This window comes from Cheilinus undulatus, linkage group 4 (genome assembly GCF_018320785.1).
Source record: "Cheilinus undulatus linkage group 4, ASM1832078v1, whole genome shotgun sequence".
NCBI classification, from domain to species: domain Eukaryota; kingdom Metazoa; phylum Chordata; class Actinopteri; order Labriformes; family Labridae; genus Cheilinus; species Cheilinus undulatus.
The window spans coordinates 41,149,330-41,173,653 of record NC_054868.1 but is presented as its reverse complement, the minus strand read 5'-3'; the positions used below and the strand labels follow the sequence as shown (position 1 = coordinate 41,173,653).

At 38.1% G+C, this 24,324-nt stretch overlaps 1 protein-coding gene across 5 annotated transcripts in view; it reads left to right on the top strand.

Moving 5' to 3' along the window:
* The window catches only part of fbxw7 (F-box and WD repeat domain containing 7), a 201,159-nt gene that overhangs the window by 72,257 nt on the left and 104,578 nt on the right, over positions 1 to 24,324 (top strand). For 4 of the 5 annotated variants that reach the window (XM_041784880.1, XM_041784878.1, XM_041784882.1 and 1 more), the window contains one exon: positions 2,406 to 2,948. In XM_041784880.1, coding sequence (XP_041640814.1) covers positions 2,406 to 2,948 — 543 coding nt within the window. Of the gene's footprint in view, positions 1 to 2,405; positions 2,949 to 17,577; positions 17,975 to 24,324 lie in introns of those variants that run through there. The other variant, XM_041784883.1, reaches the window with a different exon arrangement.

Genomic DNA, 24,324 nt, shown 5'->3' with positions numbered 1-24,324 from the left:
AACAAATCATTGTCTTTATGTCTTTATTTGGCACATTTAAAAAAAGCACATTCAGACAACAAAAAGTGAATTAAAGTAAATCGCATGTGCAGGTGAGGTAGAAACCCACTATGGGCTTATCTCAACAACCTCACCTAATGAGATCAACATGTAGAAATCATTGCATGGCTGATGTGTAATACCCCTTGCTCAGGGTGCCTGTGGGGTATTGAAAAAGTTTAAAGTCTATTAATCAGTTAAGCAAAAACTTAGGCTTTCAAAAGGAATAAAAAGTCATAAAGGCATGTTTTTTCCATCAAGACGTTGCAGGTTAGTTTTTCTGTTGTTCGATTAGACAATAAATCACTTAATCAGACTTTATTTTTTATAGCACCAACTCATAACCAAAGTTAAGACACTTCTCAAAGATGGCAGGTCTAGACCATACTCTTTAGCCTCATCCCAAGCTGTTTATTTTGGTCTTTGGAAGTAATTTATGAACTTAAAGATTGTTCCAAAGCCTCTAGAAGAGGGTTAGGGTTAGGGTTAGATCTAAGGACCAATAAGCAAAGACACATGAGAGCAGGCTCCCAGGAACTCTTTTTACTAACAGACACACCCCCTTATTGGAAGTTGCACTCTGATTGGACTCTGCTGCACAGTGAACTTTAATGAAACTTCCCAACATCAGCGGTGATCAATAACGGAGGAGAAACGGAGCTTAAAATAGATGCTAAACGAACACAATACTCTCAACAGATTATAAACATCAACAGTTTCAATAGAATAAATATGTGATGAGGGGGGATTTAGAAAGTGTTTATAAGTATTTTCAGTGAAATATAAGGCTTATATTTAATAACATCAGTATGAAAGTGCGAGATATGTTTTAGGTCGTAAAATCAAGAGAAGCATACAAATTATAATGGTGAGTAGTTTTCTATTTTTAGATTATGAAGAGTAAGTAAAGTCTGACTGTTTTACAGTCATGGTGGGGTCAAAACAGTTTATATCAGTCAGCGGTTTGATCATTGTTTTGATACCAATATTTTTCTAAAGTTACTCCTAGCTATTTTTCATTGTGTATGGTACTAAAAAAAGTCAGTGTTCATGGAACACAGAGATGGTAATCAGATGAAATATGCGTAGTCTACATTTGGAATAATTAGGCTAATAAATAATTCTATAACAAATCATGTGCTGGTAGAGAAAGTCTGCATGTTTCTTTAATTGACTGCAGGTTTCTCTTCCTGTTCAGGTGTCTGTGATCCAGCACTGAGACCAAACACTGTTAATGTGTGTTTTTATTAGAATTAATACAGTACATATTTACACAGACACAATCAGCTGTTTAAGCCTCCTGACAGTTGATTGATAATCAGCTGGCATGGTCATCACAAACTGATGTTGCTTCACATGATGCTGCAAAAGAGAAAATCTCATGAGCTTTTAAAACATCGGTCCTCTGTCTTCTGGTTAGAGGGACTGACTAAAGGAAAAGATCCAAGCCAGACACTCAAGCCACATCTTATGCAAAGTGAGATGCAGCTCTTGATGTATTATGATAGAAACCTTCTCTTTAACAGACAAGAACCTTGAACAGAACCAGACTCTTGTTGATAGCCATCTGCTGGAGCTGGGCTGAAGTTGGAAAGGGGTAGGAGGTCGGGGAGAAGCAGGAAGAGAGATGCAGAAGGAGGGACAAGAGAAACAACAAAATTACAAGATGATAAGTTTATGGTTGGACAGGGCTATAATGCCAACAATGATGGTAGAAATATGTGAGGAATTAGCAATAACAAACATGACTGATAGAAAACTGAAAACTCCAATATTAGAAGTAGCAGCCAGACTGGTAATAAATTTTTTTTATCTTCAATTGTAATCACCAGGAGATATTGATGGAGCTTTGCCAGATCTGACATCATTCAGGCTCTGCATCCCTGAGCTGTCAGTCTGTCCTGAAAGCTCAGCTGTGCCTGCAGCTAGCAAGTTAACTTTCTGATCAAATGTGTGTAAAATTGATGGGTAAATGTAAGTTTTTTGAGAAATGATTGGAGGAGTCAGAGCTATAGCTAAGGACTGCACCTGGAACTACAAGGCAGCTTTTGCCAAGCTTCAGTGCAAATGTGTTCATGCTAGCACTGCTAGCTTTGTGGTACTCTTATATTTTGGCATCAGATGGATATCTTTTGTGTTATTTTCTTATCTAAAAATTCTTCAAGAAATTTTTATTCACACACTACGATGACATACTTCTCTCTGCTCTCTTATTGACTGTTTAAAATTAGATTAGTGGCCTTCAGGTTGAGGTTGTCTGAATATTTGGGATTTTACTGCATAAACCTGTCTTTATATAGGTTTCTAAAAAACTGTTTTTGGTGCCATTTTTTGATGTTTTCTTTTTTTAATCTGTTTTCTTTAAGCCTGAGGCGTCGCAGGTTGATGGTGAGAGAGAGCAGCCATGGGCGCCATCTGAATCGGGAAACAGCAACGGCCCAAGGGGAGACAACGAGGGCGAAGAAGACGACGAGGGTCCTCCAAACGAAGTGAACAGAGGGGAGAAAGGAGCGCGATGGATGTGGGGGTCCGAGCAGAGGCGGCTACGAGGCCAGCCGCTGGGCGAAGAGGAGGACGAGGAGGAAGAAGAGGAGGAGAACAACAACAGCAGTGGTCATCAGGAGGAGGAGGAGGCGGAGGAGAGGACAGAGGGAGGGGAGGAGCAGGGCAGGGAAGAAGAGGAGAGGGAAGAGGCCGAGGAGGAAGAAGAGGAGGATGAAGACGAGGAGGAGATGGATCAAGACAGCGATGACTTTGAACACTCTGTGGAGAGTGGGAGGGAGGAGGAAGAGGAGGAGGAAGGAGAAGGGGAGGAAGGGCTGCGGTCTCCCTCTCTCAGGAACAATGTGTCTGCCCCCAATAACAACCTGGACTCTGGTTGTACACACCAAAGCTCTTCCAACAAGAAGGTAAGCACAGCTGGTATTTGTTTAGTGCTTTCATTGGAGCTGAATAAAATAGTTCCTGTGTAAACAGTTCACTGTGAGCTAACAGGTACTCTTCTTTCATCTTGAAGTTTTAACATGCCTTTTTTCATTACTATGTTACAAATCCCATTTTACTTCCATTGTACTGAAAAAGTCAGGCACTGTATTGACCACCTCTTCAGCTATGCAGTTGCTTAGCTGGAGGCTAAGGTAAGTGATAAATGGAGAATTTGGGTGGACTGATCCTTTAAGTTCTTCTGCAGCGGGCACAGAAGTTTCTTGGGAAGTTGTTCACAGCAGGGTTGGCTTATTATCACATCACTGCTGTGGAAACAAAACCACGTTGTACTACACCGGCCAACCATCGTTCATAAGTAAAACAGCAGCTCCCTCTTTTGGCATAAATGAGTTACTACATTGGCAGGCAGATTTCAGTTTTTCCTTGAAAGCTGGGACAAAGCTATGTTTAAATGTGCAATCAGAGCGATTAAAATCATTCTAGTTAGTTATTTCGGATTCATTTGATCATGATGTGTTTATACATACATCAAGGATTTACTCAGTATAAAACATTTAGATGATGTGCAGAGCTGTCCTGCCATTTAATCAATCACAAACAGCAGCAGAAGCCATTTTCTCTGATTATAACTTGATCCGTGTTCAGTAGTCACTGACTGACAAAGAGGACAGTTGCAGCAGCTAATCATACACTCTGTTATTAAATAAGTATGATGATTGAAGTTATTTCATTCTAGTTTTTTTGGAATCATTAACTCTGCCTATGTTGTAAATGAGCACTGCTATCACTCCTTGCTTCCTTCTCCTCTTGCTGTGGACGTTTAATTCTCCTCCTCGCCTGTCTCTGACATCAAATGCCTGTATACTCCTTTTTGTTTTTAATTTAAAATGAACAGACTTCATGTAGTGCAAGTGATCTTTTTCTGCTTTTCTCCCATGTTAAACTAAAAGCTCAAGGTTCAAACTTATGTTTTTGATAAACAATGGGGCAATGCAGGACCTTTAGACATGCACAGTTGAAGAGTGGATGCAGTTCAACCTCAAATACCTTCAGAACTAGGGCTGAACAATTTTGGAAAATAATCTAATTGCAATTTTGTTCCCCCATTATTGCAATTGATTTTTTATCGTTCTTATATTTAACAAAAAAAAGTACAAAAATGAAGGATTTTTTTTGTAGAGTTTTCTAAAAACAAATGGCACCTGAATGATTGCATATGTCATTCGTAACATCTCTGCTGCTGCTGCTGCTGCAAAAAAAAACGTTTAAATCTGCAATTTTGACACAGATTTCAGGTCAAATAAATATTGCACCTTATGTGATTTGAAAATAGCAGCAGGTCATATTGCGATTTAATCTAAGTTTTGATTAATTGCCCAGCCCTAATCAGGACAAGTTTGCACAGTGGCTCTGATTGGAATAACTTTATAGCTCCTGTACAGAGGCCTGGAGGGAGAAAAGGAGCAAGCAGTCACCCTTAATTCACGTTTGCATCATCTGGCAATCACTCAAAGATAAAAGATATTCCTACAAACTTATGTTTTTGTCATGTTAGACCCTTATATAGCACAGGGACACTATTCAAATCACCAAAATCAGGAAAAATTCAGCCAAAACTTCTCTTTGACGATGATTACATTCCCGTAAAGCTGCTGTAGTGGAGATTCTTCCCCTTACTAAGGATCCAAGCTGCCACGTCTATCCAAGCATGGCTATTTTAATGTATTTCTGATGTATTTTGACTAATACTGTTGTTGTTTGGGGAGTTATGCTACTGAAACAACATACACAGTATTTCTAAAGCTCTTGGGGATTAATTAAGGATTTTATGATGTGTTTAGCATGAAATCGCTGAATGAATGCTAAATTACAACATTTATCTCAGAATCAATCAGCTGCGGGGTGTGTTCACAGCTGCAGCATTACAAGGAACAAGTTATCAGTGTTACAACAAATAGGAGTGGTCTCCTTCTCCACACATTCTATCAGTTATTCACGCACTTGCTGTACTCTTGGACTACTTTGTGCAGCTTGCAATCAAGGAACAGCAGCACTGTATAAAATAAATTTAGCCTAACGCCCTCATGTAAACGCTTCATTCATGTGTAGAATTTACAGCAGCCTGTCTTATGACACGTTAAAACTCCAGGCACGTTCATGCCTCGCTGATAGATCACTGTCATGATGAATGACGACCACGGAGCAGCTCGTGATGTTCAGGAGACAAGTGTAACATGTCAGATCTTTCCTCTGTTACTGAATTAATGTGCGCAGTTCAAAAGGCTCTGATGTAGCACAGCACCAGTATGTGTGTGGATGTCATACTCGTGTCTTGTTTCTGCGATGACTGATGGTGTGACTCTTTGTTGAGTGTTGCAGTGGCCTTCACAACAACACCTGTACTTATAAACAGAAAACTGAGTAAGCCAAAGCATTGTGTTGAACCTCAGGGTGGTAATAATTTGCAGTGCTTACATTGCATATGGGCAGGTAGGCAAAGTTGGAGCCATGTCTGGAGTTAAGTGATATTGTAGCATTAATGAGGATGACATCAGTAGAGCAGACTGCAAACTGTGCATCACTAAATTGTCAATAGAAGGAGAGAGAAACATCTGAGGAAAGTAAAAAAAAACAAACTTTAAAAGTAATTTTAAGAACTGTAATTGTATTATCAAGCCTAATGTTTGTCCTCAGCATCAGTGAGTACCCAAGTCTAAGTGCTTGTATTTAGTCTGAAAAAGGTGGTATTGATGCATCCCTACTTTTGATGTGTTGATTCAGGCAACATTAACAGGTTACTTATTTTATCCTGTACAAATTAGGAGTGTTCTTTTAAAGAAAATCTCCTTTAATAGTTAAAAAATCAATTGTTAGTGATCTTTGCAATCTTTGTCCTGTCCTATCCTATCGTAGTATTTCAGCAGAAAGTGGTGAGACATTCAAACTAACAAAAATATTTGTTCATTTTTGTCATGTGTGGAAATTGATTTCTATGGCAAGTTCTTGTGACTCTGTTATCTTCACCCATATCTTTTAGTAAGTTCTGCCAGAGGCAGATATTTGCTTTTATGTGTAATCTAACAGTGCTTCATGATATGTTTTTTATGGTATCAGATACTGTCTTAAAGCACCAGAGGCTCTGCAGAGGACACCAACATAGATAATACTCCCATCTCTACAAACTGTGATTTGATTTGTCATCAGCAGTGCAGTCTCATGACTGGGATATTTTTCTCTCCACACCCTCTGACAACAGGAAGCAGCCTATAGCGCTGAAGTTAAATGATTGCTATTGAAGAGCATTTCCCCCTGTAAACTGGCACAGTTGTTTCCTGTATTATGTCGTTCCTCTTTTATGAGTGTCTGAGCCTTTGATGGAGACATTGCCCTTGCTTATATGGGCCTAAATATAGCAGATAGTCTGAATTTCCTCCCGTGTGCCTCTCGCCATCTGACACAGCTGTCGGATGGGTTCGTCAGGGTCTTAGTCACCGTGGCGGGCCAGCTGGCTTTGAAGTTGAACGTACACATTTTGTTCAGCCATTGCTCCTCAATGCTTGGAATTAGGAGTGGCATAGGAGGAGCATATGTATTGACAGATGAAGTGAAAAAATTCAAACAAAAGATTGGGAAAAAGTACTTTGTAGAATAAAGTAAAGCATGCTGTTGTTGGTAGTAGTTATATAATAAGATTATATTATCTACTTTTATATGCAAATGCAGAAATTCTTCTCTGACTTGTATGCACAATTATATGTCATTTAGAAACAGAAAGCACAGGGTGAAACACTAAGTTCAGGGTATATCACTGTGTCCTAAGATACAAATTTGGTTTTCCTTACCTTTAAAGTGTAGGTGAAATGCAAACAAAGGGTATCTAGGTGGCAGCAGTAGCCCATTTTGCATTAAGCATTACATAATAATAATAATGATAATAATAATAATAATACATTTATTTATTAAGCGCTTTTAATCAAAGTGCTGTACATAGAGATAAAAACATTTAACAATAAAAACAAAGACTTAACAGACATAGAAACACTGAAACAGTACAAAGGACATCAGTAAAACTGACAACAATGTAAGACTCATGCAAAAGTAAACAAGTGGGTCTTCAGCTTTGCTTTAAATACATCGATGGAGGGTCTGCTTAATTTCTTCAGGTGACATTTATCTGCAAGTTTTTTTTGTTAATTTTTTTTTGTATCAAGGCTTTATGCTTTATGCACATTTTCAAAGATGCTAAACAGAAGTTTAGATTGTCACAATGCAAGAATTTTAAACTAAAATGCATCTCCAATGATATCAATACCAAGAGCTATCCCAACAAAAATTTAAGTCCCAATATTGGGTAATTTCTTATTTCCGACCACCAAAAAGGCAGGCAAACGTCTGCATGTTACCTAATTTTGCAAATATATTACCAACAATGTTCCCACAATTTGTGTGATTTAAACATTGTCATTTCTGTGTGTCTAGAGGCTGTTTTTGGTTGAACGTAAGACTGGAAATCAGATTTAAAAATGTGTATTTTTCACTGCTATTGATCATTAAAATATTAGAGATATCTATGCATATCAAGGTGCGACACATATCAAAAATTTGACGTAACAGTGTACAGAAAATTTAACTGCACTGATTCTGCTCAGTTAGCTAAATGAAGTAGTATTGCCATTGTCGTCAGTAACATTTTATTGATTAATTGCTTAGTATCCCAATAAGAAAACTAAAATGATTTCTTTGAATTAAGCTCTCAGTGATATAGAATAAAGAATAGCAGAAATCCCTCACAGAAATGTAATGAAAAGGCGTTTATGTCTCTTGCAAAAAGGACGTATTATTTTTCTTGTGACTAATTTGTAAACTTTTTATTGCAGACAGAGACAGCATGTCTTTGTAAGATGATCACTGACACGATGATGAACAGCAACAGCAGCGTTAAAGAAGGCTGTTTGATGAGTGTGTAGTCTTTATTTAACACCCACTATGATGAATGAATCCTTTTTAAAACTGCAAAGCTGTCATTGAATTTAGTCACTTAAAAAAGCAGTAATTAAAGTTGTTTGCACATTTTAATTTTGTTTTTCAAGGGCCAAACAGGAGTGAAAGACTGTATGTTGTTGATTAAATGAGTCAGTTCTGCAATTTAACAACAGAAGATGAGAATAAACACTAAATGTCAGCATTTAAGTCACTGGACACTGTTGTCATCTCCATCTTACTGCGTGTTAAACCTTATCATTTGGTTTTAGTGATTATTTTTATACTTTCAAAAACAAGGGTGATGGAGTGCATCCTAGTGGATAACCTTTAAATAGGTGACATGGTCAGAAGGCTCCCATATAGCACATATGTGCAGTTTCACACTCTGATACGAGTGTATTGACAGCTGCAGTCTTCATGTGTCAAACATGGGGCAGCAGGGTTGTCGTGGAGGATCAGTAACTGAATATATGTGTCAGCATGATTGAGCGTAGATTACATACCCATGCACTTCATATGTGGACAGAGTGTGAAAACACAAAAAATGACATGGCAAAGATGCAAAACACGGATATAAAAGGACGTTCATCCTTCTGAGCTCGTCTTAGCCTGTCTGTGGGGAGGACAGATTGTGTTCCAGACTCACATCACCAGAATCACATGCCTCGCCTCCTCTTCTAACTCCCCACGCTTGTCCTTTGACCCTGTGCAACAAGCTCACACTGGAGGTCATTCTCATCTTTTAACCTTTGAAATTCTTTATGAAGAGAAAACTAAAACCCGGCATTATCACCCTGGCAGGCCTTATATAAAAATGTATTCCTCAGATGAGTCCAAACTTTGTTGGTTCAGATGTCTCTCTAGTCAAAGGATCTTGAAAAGGGTGTGCATTTCATGACATCCTCACGTGTTGAATGATAGTGTGTGGTGTTGGGTTATCAGGAGGCTTATAGCCGCAGGGCTGAAGCAGGTGTTGATATGGGCATACTGGGATACATACATTAGTCCCTGAGAAGCAGATTATTTTACATTAGCTAGGGATTAAATGTGAGAGGTTGCTTGAGGTAAGTGTTAAAGGTTGAAACAACAATTTTTAAATAAACCAAGGTAGACTGATTTGATTTTATGGCCAAGAAGAGGGCGTTAGATACATCATATAGAATACAAATTTGCCTTTAAATCGAATTAGCTACATTAAACTGTCTTTGTTTTTAATCTAATTCAAACAAATGGGAACATTCCACCTATTTGCTATAGTGTGCTGCAGCAGCTCCTTCTGAGAATTTAATTTTAACATCTCAGTCATGACTTATGAGTTAGGCTTTATGTGATCTTACAGGGTTCAGTGTCTCATTATGACTCAGCAGAGATCAGTGGTGAACAGATCTGCAGGCCTGTGATAGGAGAAAATAGGAGGGTACCACTGAGGGTAGGGTGCATTAACACCACTAAATATAGGAATTAGTTAGGTTAAAATAGACACATTAATACTATTAGGTAGGTGTCTAATATGTAGTGTATTTTTGATCATTATTTTAAAAAATAACTATGTTTGCATTCAAAATTATTGGCACGGCACTAGTATAGGCAGATACTAGCTTAAAAAGTAACAACCTATATATTACCTTTTAAAATCCGCTTATATCAGCTGTAAATATTGGCCATACAAACAAATAGATTAATGGAGTTTCAGGCTGGACCAACAAACCTGCATTAGCTGAAGTCTATCATCATCCCTTACACTTTAAAGTGTGTTTTAAAGACAGAAGTTTTAGGTCTGAACATCTGAATATCATTATCCATATCGGCAAAAATTACTTTGTAAATTGTCATAGCAGATACCTGCAAAAATCCAAAATCGTGCATCCCTAATCCCTTGTAAAGATCTTTCCTGTGGATCAAAATAACTTGACAGCTGGCTCACTTCTTCTATGGCAAACTTACAGAAAATGAGCCACATCTCGTCACATACACAGACATACAACACACTTCTGTCTGTGAGTGCTAATTAAATGTTTTTCCAAAGAAAATGCCGCCTGCTTGTTGTAGATGTTGTCTCCCACACACCTTGTCACACAGGCGGAGATGAGTTACAAAGGAGCAGTGTGCTCATCCTCCCACATGAAGCGACTAGTTTGAGTCACTACTGATGTGTATTGACAAAATGTTATTCACACAGACTCTTATTATGTACTGTTACACCTCCACTGACCAGTGAAGTCATCATCTTTCTATTTTTTAAGTAAATGAATAATTAGCACAGTAACTCAGCTGGTTTTGTTAACATTAGTCACCATGTAATGACATTTTAGAGACATTTAAACACCCAGTGTCTAAGAGGTTTCACTCGGTACAACTGACTGTGATGCTTTTTGTTAGGATGAATAAAACATCCAAGATGACAGGGTAAACACTTCAGTACTTAAATACTAACACAAGACACACAGCCAATGCCTATATAGATTTATAAACTCACCAAATCAATCACCAATTTTTATGTTTACCCCATATTTCCTCCCTGGCTTCCCTCTTGCCAGCACGCTAAAGGCTGCAAAGTCATTCTGCAGAAACAGCTGACTTTCTATCAGTGCTTTATGGGAGATGAGGGAGGTTTCGTTAAACTAACCAGCTGTTTAAGTTTAACCACTGCACTAAATAATGTCACATTAATATATATATGACCAAATTAGCAAAGATTTACATTAGCTGTTAAAGAGAGATCTGATCTATTGTTACATACGTGTGTGTGTGTGTGTGTGTGTGTGCAGCCACCACTGTTGCAAACTCAGCCTGGTTTTTGTCTGCAGCTTTTTCTGCTTTGGGAGGTTATCACAAAGAAACATGGTCCAAAGGATTTGGCCCTCCATAGGGCCGTTACATTTACAGTGAGTTGGTCTGTGCGTTGATACATCCGTTGTCTGCGGAGGCAGCTCCAGATTCAGGGCTTATTCAGTGCTCAGCAAAACCTGATGGAGTTCAGGATGCTGAAGCTATGATTTGGTTTACTGTGTTGTTGTGCCTTTAGATTTTTCAACACAAACTGCAAACAAGTTTTTGGTTGTGGTATTCATGTTCCAAGCACCAGCATTCTGGCTTTTTTAATCATTTTGTCATTTCTTATAAAATCTTGGAGAAGATACGGCTGCATTGATATTGTAATTTGCAGTGCTGCATCAGTGTAGTCCCAGAGTTGAACACCAGAGGGAGGCAGTAGTCTAGAAGTCATGGAGTCGTGTTCATTCAGTAATCCACAGGTTGTAGGTGTGTCTTTCTGCAGTGAGCACACTGTTGCCTCTTTCACATGAACACTGTCCAGCAGTACATGATGTCAAGGGTTTAGGTGTCACCCTTTTTATGTATCTTATATGATTTTTGGGGGGGATAATTTTTGGTAAAGCTTCTCATGTTATTGCTTGCTGTAATAGAAAAAGTTTAGCAGTAAATAGCATATATAGAAGGAAATAGTGGTTTGTAACTGGAGGCACACTTGTAGCCTTTACCTTAAACTGTGTTTGGGTGACACACTATATCATCTATTACAACTACAAACATGCAATTCAGTATTTCTCATTAGAATTATCTGCAGATCACTGGCTGCCATTAGGGCTAAATAGATGTTTTTAATGGGGATATTTTGTTTCATTAACTCTATAAAAAGATTTTCATTTCAGTGAGTTAATGTCTGCTCTCCTAGCTGCACTGATGAGGCTGTGTTAAAGCCTATGTTGAACTACAGTTGTTACTTGATAGTCTGATACAGTGATCAGAGTCTGACTGCTGTTTGGGTTTTTGAGGCCAACGCAGACTTAGAGCATACCATAACTCAATAATGGTGATGGACATGTCATGAATTTGCAAGTTTGAGTAAAAAAAAAATTCTAGGTTGCTTTACACAAATTCTTCGTCAATGTTACCAAAGAACAGTCTTAAGAATGGTGCAATCTAAAACATGTTCTTAAAAATATCTGATATTGTTAAACTGTCTCAACCAGTTCTTATGCTTAGCTGTCATGCTTTACTACATATGCTGCTAAGAAAGCTGAAAATGTTGTCAGTTATTTAATTCAAGAGTGAATCACCAGACAAAGTATGAAATCATTGACATAATTTTGATAGACCTTAAAGGGATGTGTCCACATTTTGGCAAATTTGGCCATTGCCAATGCAATGGAGTCTTATGGTATCCCGGCTTTCCCTCATCAAACTCATCAAATACACAATCCAACAACTCCAAAACGCTCTCATGGACAAGTTGTGACCTGCACATTCACCACGCTATGAAATAATAACGTATAGTTATGTAACATTATGACACATGAAGCAATTTACAGGACATGCTGCCCAGGTCTGCAAGTCCTGTTTCTTGAATAAAGAAGTCCTTTCAATAAAAATGTAACACTTAGCAATTAATTTACCACGTTATAACTGTTTTTTTCAAATATATGTTAATGACTCGGGATGTGCCTGATTACAAGTTGGTTAAACAAAATCTACTAGTTGGTTTAATTAATTAGCTATTATTTTGTAAAAACAGGCTTAAAATCCTGGTCAAATGCTCTTTTAAAACTGATTAAGCCTCCCACCACTAGCGACTGCAGTAGCTTCGGTTATTAGAGGCTGCCTTCCTGCTAGAGCATTCCCCCATCTCTTTGCTAAGAAGTTAGCAGTTAGCATGTTGTAAGAACAGCACAGTATGGCAGTATTTTAAATAAGAAAATGGAAATAAAGTTATATGTGTGCTGTTATTTGTCATACTAGTGAATTACTCACCAAAAGTGATGAGTAACCACAATAAGCATAATATGTATCTGCAAAGAACAAAAAAGACTGGCAAAGCTACCTGCTAATTTTAGCCACACTCTACTCCGCATACCAGCCTCAAATCATAAACCAATTTAAAACGTTTAGCTGTTTTCTGAGCATTTTCTTTACTTAAGACTAGTTGGTTAAACACAATACAACTGTATCTGGATAGAGAAAAAGCTTTCTGGGATTATTCTTTTAAAATAATGAGGGAGAGAACCTGTTAAAACTTGACTGGTATAGTGCATTAGGGGAAGAGTGGGGGGGGGGGGGGGGCAGTGCACAACTATGCTTAGGTGAAGGTAAATGAAATAAATACTTCAACTGATCATCTGTCCTAATGCAACTCAGTTTGCAGATGAAGTATCTGAACAACGGTGCAGACTGTAGCTGTCTGCTAAAAGATTGATACTCTCCAGGGAGCTCAGTGCACTCATTGCACAGTGATATTTGTGCATCTGTTCCTCATCCTCACTGATAAATAGGCTATGTTGGGTATTATGCTTGTGTCGCACTATTTAAGATCTTATCGAAACAGATTTTTTTCATTAAAACAAATCTGAATTGCAGTTTAAAACTTTAGAACAGCCAACTTATTTAAATTGTCTGCTTTGAATAAGGTTTGGACTTATAAGCGGTGAATGGGATGGGACAGGCTTGGAGAACGTTCATGGGCTTGGGTAGGGTTGGACTACAATTTTTGGACCTTATCTAATCTTTATCATGATGCTAAATATGACTTAAACATTCACTGTTTATCACTTTACTGTACCACAGAAAGGTCTGCAGTATCACACTTTCCCATGGCCTGCGTCTGCAGCGTTGCTCTGTCATCTCAGTTGCTGTGAGAAGCTGGGATTGATTTGTACGTGTACTGAGTTACCAGAAGCCGGACATTCTTGACCTCTGGCTCTCCAACAGTCTTTGGATGTCTTTTCTGTTGCAAACTCAATGACCAGGCAGTTATAGTTGGTGCACACTGTAAAAAGAGAGCAGACGAACAGAGAGCAGACATTTGCCCCTTTTAGAGCTTTGTTATTATTCTTTATGAGCTGCTGCAGTGAAAACGTTGAGACCATATACACATTCTGCCAAGTTTTAAGAGTAATTTTGTAGTCAGTGATTGTAATCCTGGTATAAAGTCTGTGTTTTGGTTGTGTTTAATCACTCTGAACATTGATGGGGCTGCAGGTTTTTAACACCCCTTTAAAGCTTCATCTGCCAGGAAATGCATTGGTAAATATGCTCACATACCCTGCTATTTAACAAGTCACTTTGGGCTGATCATGTTGTAGCAGTGTGTCTGTCACATAGCTTTGCAGCCTAAGATTAGTCTGAAAGCTCAAGTAACCTCTAAACGGCCTGGGCTGTGTGGAAAACAAGCACCCCTTTCCAGGTGCCTCATGGTTATTTCACACTGCATGTTGACAATCGTCAGTCATGAAGTGTAAACTGAAAGAGAAGGGGAACTCTTCTATGAGCCAATCACTCAAGTAACTGACTTAAAAAGCATAACTCTAAGCTATTCACTAAGGCTTCGTTTTAAATACTTATTATCTTGTAGGTCTGTACAGAAAAACTCTTTTGTGCCGTTGAGATAGATTAAATTGCTGATGGATGTGATTCAAAAGGTTCATCTGTATGTTAAACAGTGATGGGACAAAATAGCAATTAGACAATGTGTTGTCGCTCTGACACTTGGGATAAAATTATTAACTTGCTGCCACCAGGTGTCAATGTTTTATTGATGGAAATACAGTCATCTAAGCAGATTTCCCGGCCAGTTCGTCCAACTCCATCAGTACCTCATGACTTCTCAAGGTGGTGTTTATCACATGATTAAAGACGACTTGAACTAGAGTTACAGTATATAACCAAAGAAGTTGGCAATGGGATAAAAGATGAAGATGGAAGACAGTTTCACAGTACCATACAGTGATGAAAAGAATCGATAAGAGTTACTATGATAAGTGAAATGGACACCAGATTGCAGTGAAAACATTTTTCTGCACTCAGTCTTTTTAAAGGAGCTTAATATTGTTTTAGTTTGTCAGATATTATTATCGATCATGATCTTATTGTTTTTCAATATGTCAACCTTTGTTTAATGGTGATATCATGATAGAGTTGCTAGCATTGGCTACAAACTTGTATTATGTCTCATTTTGTATCATATGGTAGAGTATCGTATCATGACTCACCCTGCAATACGAATCCCTTGTTGGATTTTTTTTTTTTTTTAATCTTGGACCACAGAATCACGTATCGTCTTATGTCTTCTGTTTTGTTTTGTATTTTTTTGTAAGACCTTGCAGTTGAAGGTTTGAGTTGTGCTAATTTAAAAATCCAATCAGCTACTTCAGCTCTATTTTTCTGAGTTTATAGAACGCATTGTTAGTTTTAAATGAAAATACTCAATCATTTTAAGTATCATTTGTAATTGTACTCAGATTACTTGACAGTTATCCCTTAATCTGTAGTTTTCCCAGAATGCCGTGGGCATTAGACAAATTTTGCACCATGAGTGAAGTTACTCACTCAGTTAGACAAGTCCTGTCTATTAGGAGCAACCACAATACACCATAAAGGCTATACTGATCATAATGGAAGAGGACTTTCTGGTTCAGTGTGTAATTTTCAGTTATTGTCACTTGTTGTCTCTGTCTCCCTTGAGCGACATAAATGTTCAAGATTTCAGTATGTAAAACAAATGAGGGAAATTGCAGTGGATAAAGAATGTGTCATTTACAAAAAGCACACTTAACAACTTATTTTGTTGAGTTGGATTTAAACTTAATATTTAAGTACAGGAAAGTGTAGTTTAACTTGAAAGGTTACATTAATCTAATATGAATGTACAAGTAAAATTGAGCTGATATAACTTCAAATGGCTAAGTACCTGCCTTTAAAAAAGCACAGTTTTTCCATTACTGAATCTTTATGTAATCAGTTGCCTCTAATATTTTGAGGTTTTTTTTTAACTCATCTGGGATTATTCAAATTTATTTCCATTACTTAAAAACAGTCGTAACCAGTGGTTTTACAGTGTATGGTATTGCATCGCATTGTATAAGGGCTGTAGGATTTTGCACAGAAATTATAACCACCATTTATTTAATCAATATTATTTGGCACAATTATCTATTATTTCTATAGAACTTAAGGGAAGCCAGTTTAGCAGATATAAGTCCTTCCAGAAAAAGGATACAGAGAAGAGAAATTAAGATCATGTATTATAAATGTGAATTACTGCTGCATATCACATTTCTCTGATCATGGGAGGGCCAAAATGAGTGCGATTAAAAGTCAATTAACAGTGCAACTCCATATCTACAATTTCATTGTGTACTGTGTTTTATCATGAGTTGCACTGAGATTCCTGGCCCTTTTGTCATGTAGCAGTAACATAGATGCATTTTGTAAAAGCAAGGCATATTTGTTGACAACAGATATGGCATTGTGTCTTTTGTTTGTCTTTAAGATCAAGAGACATAAACTCTTTCTTTTTGAATTATGGTTAACTGATCATATAATGCAACAATACACAAGTACAGCTGTCATACTTTTTTCCCCAGAAGATTAAACTGAAAGTGATAAAGCATTATTGTATATTACATTGCATTGCATTGAATTGCATTGCATTGTATTGTGCACTGACTCCTACAGTGGAGTTCTAGCCACCAGATGTGGTGTTTGTTTGCAAAAGACGAAGAACCAACGAGGTAAAACAACGAAAACCTGCATGGAAGGATAACTTTCTAACTAAATCGGATGATCAGCTGAACAGCTGCCAATAAGGCGACAAGTCTTCCCAATTGTGCTGAACATACTGTAAAACTGTGGCTGTTGGATAGCCCCTCTCAATGGCGTCTGATGGCCGCCTGTGGGCCTGATGTGTTGGGGCCCTCGGTCTGCTCTGATAGATGTTCTGCTGCTGTAATCCTCCTCTAACAATGGTGGATGTGAGAATAGAAGAGAGGTTAAGCCCTGGTGTTTCTGTTACCATGTGTGCAGACATTTAAAATGCACACAGAGAAGCTTGTCTCTTGCCACTCACTCAGCCTGTAGGTTTATACATATTCATTGGCAGCTGCTTTTAAAATTTCTGTGGGAATCAGCATGAAGAACTTTGCTCCTCTCCCTACTCTTGCTCCCTGTGCACCCTCACACCTCTGACTCCAGTATAAGGTAGAAAGATTTAATTGAAAAAGGGCGACATCCTGGTGCCGTTTCCATCTTTCTATCTGCATTTAAAGACACTTGAAGAGCCGTATCCCTCTTGACACTTGCTCAAGTGAGTCCTCATTTTAAGTGCATGTGTCACACGTACTAGCCGGGATCTTCTCCTGAAATATCCTCAGCCTCTTTGCTACATGGACAAGGATCTTCACATTCCTGAACACCTTGGTTCATGGATAAGTCAGAGAAGGTTAGCGTTTAACATCTTCTACCTTCAACACTTCCTGTGACATATGTGAGAAGAAGAGGGTAAAGTAGTGTGTTGTTTTGCTGTGCTCACAGGCTACAGTCAGCTGGGCTCCGTGGTGATGTAGGCCACTAAGTTGGGAGGACCAGAGGGTGGTCAGAGAATGACCACAATGAGGAAGCTCCCGGACACGTGTGCTGTGTCGGACGACTGCTGGTACGCATTCCACCGCTGAGGGGGTCATGGGAGCAGATTCCACAGTGCCTGTCTGAGGGGGGGAGAGGCTGCAGAGTTGGTCCATCCTCTTTTCAGGCCCTGACAGCAGCTGCTTTGCTGGCTTGGGGAGCAACAGTGACCTCACACCTCAGAGGTATTTTAAAGGGTGCCAGTCAGCAGAGAGATGAGTTCTGAGTAGCTAGGTGCAGGGGCTTAGGGAGCGTGGTAAGGAAGATCCGCTGGTTCAAGTGAAGTTGTGTGCCTGAGACAGTAGCCGACCAGCTTTTGGAGCTCCTTTTGGGATATGATCCTTTAAACGGCCTTTTTCTTGCAATGCTGCGGCATTGCCCCATTCCCCGTTTCTCGTCGTCGGGTGCTCGCAGAAAGATGCCAAATGTTGCCTGTGGGAAAGAGAAGACTTTGCACGTCCCGCTTGAGAGCAAGCCGCTCGACCTGGCAGACCCAAAGGACGTCACCAAGGACCCGTTACCCCCTCAGAAAGTGCTCAAGATATTTAGCATCAACATCATTGCCCAGGGTTTGCCTTTCTGCCGCAGACGGGTGAGTGTTTGACCCAGCAGGTCAGTCGTAGCATTTGGGTTCAGTTGAGGCACAGAAACTAAAAATGTCAGAAGGTCATCACACCTCAGCGACGCTCTCTTACGTTGCTTGTTTTTGCTGCTGCTGGTACACCAAATTCAAAAGTGTAGCCACTCAATTTGAGTGAATTTCTTTCTTAGTCCTGCTTTATTTGTTTTGTCCTGCCAGTAAAAAGAAGCTTTTATTTTAATGAATTTACAGCTAAATTTTCATCTATATGTAATGCTTATTCCATAAATCAGCGAGGCCTGTGCACAATATAATTAGCTTTCTTGCATTTCATTGGCTGTGCCACAAATAAACAGCTCATATTCCTTTTCATAATGATGTCTTAAAACTGCAGCTGAATACACTGATTGATACTTCAAAATGATAAGTTACTTTGATTTGCCTTACATTCAGATCCACTTTGGTCATTTCAATGCACTTATAGATGCAACGATTTTTTTCGGCTGCTCCTCCCATGACAGACGACGCACACCGAAATACAACCTTAAAAAGGCCCTTGACTTGAGCCTATTTATAGGGTATGTTTTTAACTAATCTAAATTTACAAATTATTGTATAACAAATAGAAACTTCTGGAAACAATGATAAACGTTAAATGAATAATCACCATTTATACAAGGAATTTTCTTGAAATAATTTTATATAGTTGGTTTGAAAATGGCAGATTCTTTTTTTTAACATATTGTGATAATCAATTCCTTGATTTTAAATTTCAGAATACCAAAAATTGGTTTATTTTAGTTCTGATTTCTGTGAAACTAAAGAACAGGGAAGTCTTATTTTTGTCAACTATGATCCACAATTAGTGCACACATTTTTTATTGCAATTTATCACAGGCTTTATTGTTGCTTTCCAAAAACGTTTGGTTAAGCCAGGTCAGCGTTTTCCTTCAGCCAAGATGATTTCAAAACAGTCCACCTCTGCTCTGTAATGCCTCATTTCACTTTAAAGAACTCTCAGACTAGTGAAAAGTCATCTGAACCATTTATCAAACATTTAACTTTTTTAATGTATGCTTTTTTCCTTCTCAGTCCATAACAAGTTCCTTTTGTCTGTGGTGAAGTTCATGTTAAAATCTTCAATCTACCTGTAAAGGCAGGCCTGTATCCAAACTGGAAGTCTCTAAGTTTAGGACAAAACAAACAAACCAACAAAAAAAAAGTTTTAAATGCAAAATAGTAAAATATTTAAATTCTATCAATCAAGTGTGATTAGTTTTGATGCAAAATTGTGATCTTTTGACAGCCATACTTATGTTTCTTCTATTGTACTCTGTGTTTAATAAGCTTTTATTGTTGTGTCTAAGTAAAAAAAGCAGCTTTTAGATCAATATATAAGAGATCACTCCTTTTGAAACCTCGGCAGATTGATACCAGTGTTTTGTGTCCAACTCCATTTGACCTCTGAAGTTCAGCGGTGCTGACAGCGAGTCATTTATGTCATCAGAAACAGGGAGATATGCGGTTGAAAATGTCAGCCTCAAATGTGTCAAAAAACCTTTTAGATATAAGAAACAGAGAGCAGAAAGGTCGTGAAAAGTATCACAAAAGACTGAGACAGATCTAAGGGTAACTGTCAGCTTGTCCTTTTTTGTAACTCTCCCTCCTGTCTTTGATCAAAGCCAGACGCTGTTTTAACTCTGTTTTTGACACAAAGGGTCCATTATGCTGATTTAATTTCAAACAGTGCTGTTTATTCATTAGTGAAGCCGTACGTTCAAAGGAGAGGCTGGGAAAGACGGCAGCAGGAGCTTTCTTTAGTTTCACCGAGCCGCAGGATTGAAATGACCAGTCAAACGTTTAGGCAGCTCTCTTCTAAAAACAGAGAGGCAAACAAAGAGCTGTTGTAAAAAGTCTCTGTAGACAATTAGATGTTGTGTATCATACCTAATTACATCTCTACACAGGGCCTGTATAATTTCACATGCCTCTGTCATGCCTTTATTTAGCTTCAGGGAGACATTTCCTTTTGTTTAAACATTTAGACTTTACTTTTTCATGGGAGCTGCCTCATCTGTGTGCTTGGCAAATGTTCGCTTGTCTGTTTTTTTATAGGCTTAAAGAAGATGGAGAAAACAGAGGTAGATTATGCCTGCTCAGCATCAGTAGATGATCTCCACCCCATATAGGGGAATGTATATTATTATTGTTATTAAGTTGTAATGTTAAATCCCTGCTAGAATTATCTTTCTTGTAGTTTTTATACATTTAAACTGTTAAATCCGTACCTTCATCAAGGTGTTCTAGCTCAACATGTAGTATCCAGCCATGAGGAGATGGTTTCTAACTCTATATCCTGCTGGATTAAAATACTTCTGATTTTAAAACAAACAAAAATATGGGAAAAGTGACGCTTGGATTACCGTAGGCTGTGAGTTAAGGTGTTAAATGTTTGCCATCTGTGCGCCAGAAGCCCCACCAAATGCTGTGGTCTTAAATATTCTCAGACAAACACATTTCTGTTTGCATTGAAAGAGTAAGGCACCTCATGCATCTCCAGGATCACTCTTTACCTTTGGATACTTTTAGTTTCATGAAAGGTGCAAACTTTTGCCTTAAAGAGAGAAAGAGAACTTGAATTTTATGAACTCTGCTTTACTTGTTGAACCAAACTGATCAGCCGGTTCACGGACTTGTCGCTCCTCACAGTGCAGGCAAAGAGGCAGACTCCTCTTCTCTTGTGGCAGCTGTCCACCGTGAATGGCATAGCTTAGATTTCCCACGGTCTCTAGTGTGGTACGACTTCTGAAACTGTCTTCAGAAACTCGTACCATAAAATACATTTTTTAGCTTAAACTCAGTTTCTTTTGCTCTTATTTCTTAATCATGGCAGAGCTGTAGATGAATTGTCTGCTTTATTCTTTGCTCATATTCTCTTCTTCTTCAAATGGTTGCAGTGAAAATTCCTCCAAATTGCAAAATAGGAGCTTTTCTTTGAAGCTGTGTTGTTCGCTGTGTCCATTAAGTCCCTTGAGAAACTTAAAGTGACACCCACACCAGTCCTAAAACTTCCCATACTGTAAATACAAAAATAAACCAAGGTTAAGTTTCATCTAAAACGTGCCCAGGAGATGCCTCTGCATTTCCGGGAGCCAGAATAAGCATCCAGCTGTTGCAGGAGGAGATGGCAGATCAAGATATGGAACATTAACAGCAGGACATTTCAGTAGCGTGGTATTACTTTTCTCACACACCACACCCTTCTCTGCAGGCCTGTGGCGTAAGGTGATCTGGACGTGCCCATAGCAGCTATGCGTGTATCCACGACTATCAGCACCGTGCATCTGCTGTTTTAGCAGGTGCTGTTGCCGGGTGTGTCGAAACTTTCTTATGGAGCTTGATGAGAGACTCTGAGTTTCCTGTGGTTCTCTTTATAGGCAGCTACATTTTTGTTTTGTTTGCAATGTATTTATCATTCATATTTATGTAGGACATAGATAATTCATCTCGTATGCACCTGTCTAATGATATAGATGTGGTTTTTAAACCGTGTAATACTTTTACAGTCAATTATAGCTGCTTGATCAAGGCAGAAATCCTAATCCAAATAGTTTTGATTGATATTTACACCAAGATTAATATACACCACTTTATATGTGAATTTCTAATGAATGAATAAATTTCTTATGTAGGGCTGTCAAAAGATAAAATATTTTAATTGCCATTAATCTCAGAATCTCTTTAGTTAATTGTGATCAATCACATCCTTTATATCACATTTAAAACCCTTCTTTTAAGCATCTAAAACTATTTTGTCATTTTAGATTTTTCTAAAAGTAAAGGCTAATTGATTTCCTGTGCAGATACACATCTGCTTTCATTGGTAGATTAGAGATACGACATAATATTGATCTCGGAAAAGTAAACTTGCTATAGATTGAAAATTAAATAATAAGACGGTAAAAAATGTAAATGTTTGAGATCATAAGAAAAACTTAATGTTTCACATACTGCACATGTAATCCAAAGAAATAACTTTCTTGAATAACTGAATTTATCAATTATTATAGACATTCAATACAATCATAGGACAGGTATCATTATTGTAGAAACAAAAACAGAATCTTAAAGTAATAGTAAACAGTCTGTTCTAGGACAGGACAGACTTTGTGTTCGATATTAAATGAACTAGGGATGCACAATTGTGGATTTTTTCCATTATCTGATGTGCCGATATTTACAAAATGATTATAACAGATACCAATATTTAAAAGTTATTCAGACCTAAACTTAAGTCCTTAAAACAAACTTTAAATGTTAAAGAATGATGATGAATAAAGAAAAGACTTAGCTGAGTTTTAGACTGGCACTACAGATCTACTTCAGCTGACTTTTTTATTTGTATGGCCAACATGCTTTTATTGTTGCTTTTCAAGGGTTTTAATCTTTTTTCTGCATTGTTAAGTGCCTTTGAGTTTTTTGAAAGTGCTTTATACATTAAATGTATTATTATCATTATTATTACTATTATTACTTTTATTGTTATTATTCACAGCTGATATAGGCAGGTATTTATAGGCAAAACACTGGTTGTAAATATCGGCACAAATGTTCCTATCAGCTGTTACTAATAATTCACTTTTCAAGCTAATATCTGCCCTCACATACAGTACATATACAGTAATATTGTGCAATCAGAGAAAAGTTCTGTATTTATCAGTATCAACTAACAGAGATTCAAAGAATCAGCATATCGGATTACTGTCGCAGGAATTTGCCTGCTGCTTTCATTGATTCACTTCTCTCCTATGCACCTCTTTTATGAAATAGTTGTAGATTTTAAAGTTTCTTTATGGTTTTATACTATCAGTGTATTTTATAGTTTTAAAATGCTGCATTAAAAAGGAATTACAATGTTGGCAACTTTATCCAAGACCTTGAGTTTCAGTTGTCTTTGTGTGACTTACACTCCATATTTTTCCACCCGTTTTGCTGTTTAACTGCTTGACAGTGATCCTCGTTCAGGTGTGTTTGTTTTATCTTCTTCTTTTTTCACATGAGAACACGTGCTTTAATACACAGAGGGCACAAGTACTCTTTCAACTTCCACTTGTGTGTCCTCGTCTGATTCGTGACAAACCGGGGTGGCATGATGCTGACTTGAAGATATACGAGACGTGAGAGACTGAGTGATCCTTTTACTCCTGCGTCAGGTGATCTTAGAGAGGCTCAAGGGTTATTTGTTTACAACATTTTTCAAAACCAAAACCTTGAAAGCAATGCCTTTAGGTTCTTTTGTACTGCAGTTCCTTTCTTTTTTGTCTCATATTTGAGGCATTTTGCAGGGAACCTGTTGAAAAACTGCAAATTTATGAATTCTGCTGAACTTTAAAGTCACATTAAGAATTAAGTAGATCGCAAAATAAAATTAAATGTAGAATATGAATTATAAGAAAAAATTGACTTTAATGTGCTTAAAATGAGAAATAGCAGGAGCACTAACAAAGAAACACTTGTGTAAGCTGACCAACACCTGATTAAAGCAGTAAAAGCCTCTTAACAACAGCAGCAGTGCAGATTTTTAAAAGCTCTTCATTAAGCCCCATAAAATGAAATAGATGAATCTCCTCTGGCTCTCCAGAGGACTTACAGTAAATTTATTTAGCTACATAAATGTTGTTGTTCTAACCTGCCTCTGTCACGACCCAGCAGCAGTCAGCGTTTTCCTTTGAATAAACTCTGAGCCCTGAAGGAGCAGCTGCCGTCTCTTCTTTAGTCGCTCTCTGTTCATAAATGTAGAAAAAAAACGAGCCAAGCATCCCCTGACAGCATCATGCTGCCTCACAAAAACAACCCCTCACTACTTTTAAACACTTTCTCCTCTTTTTATATATCCAGATGTAGAATATTGTGTTGGACAGAACAAGAGGCTAATTAATAATTTTGAAATGTTTTAAACTTTCCTTTCTTCTTCCTCTATCACTGATGCAACACATTGTAACACAGTCGAGTGAAGCTGGCGTGGCGCTAAAGAAGGCTTTGTTTGGTCGGTCCTTTTGAGTTGTTTGACTGTTTGATGCCATTTTGATTTTCATATAAAGAATTTCTGTCTTTTCTTATCATTTTCCCCTAAAGCTAGTTTGAGTAAAGCTAACTTAATTTTTGCACTTTAGAATAATGAGCATCACTCACCAAGCATTTGTTCTTAAGAAGAAGTTTGGGGTACGGTTTAGTGGGTAGAGCAGTCCTTGATATACAGGCGCTATAGTCCTCAGTGCCCTGGTCGCAGGATCCTTCCTCGGTCTCAGCGCTGTTTAGTGCATGCCCCTTCAACTCACTCACCCCATGTCTCCTGTCTCTCT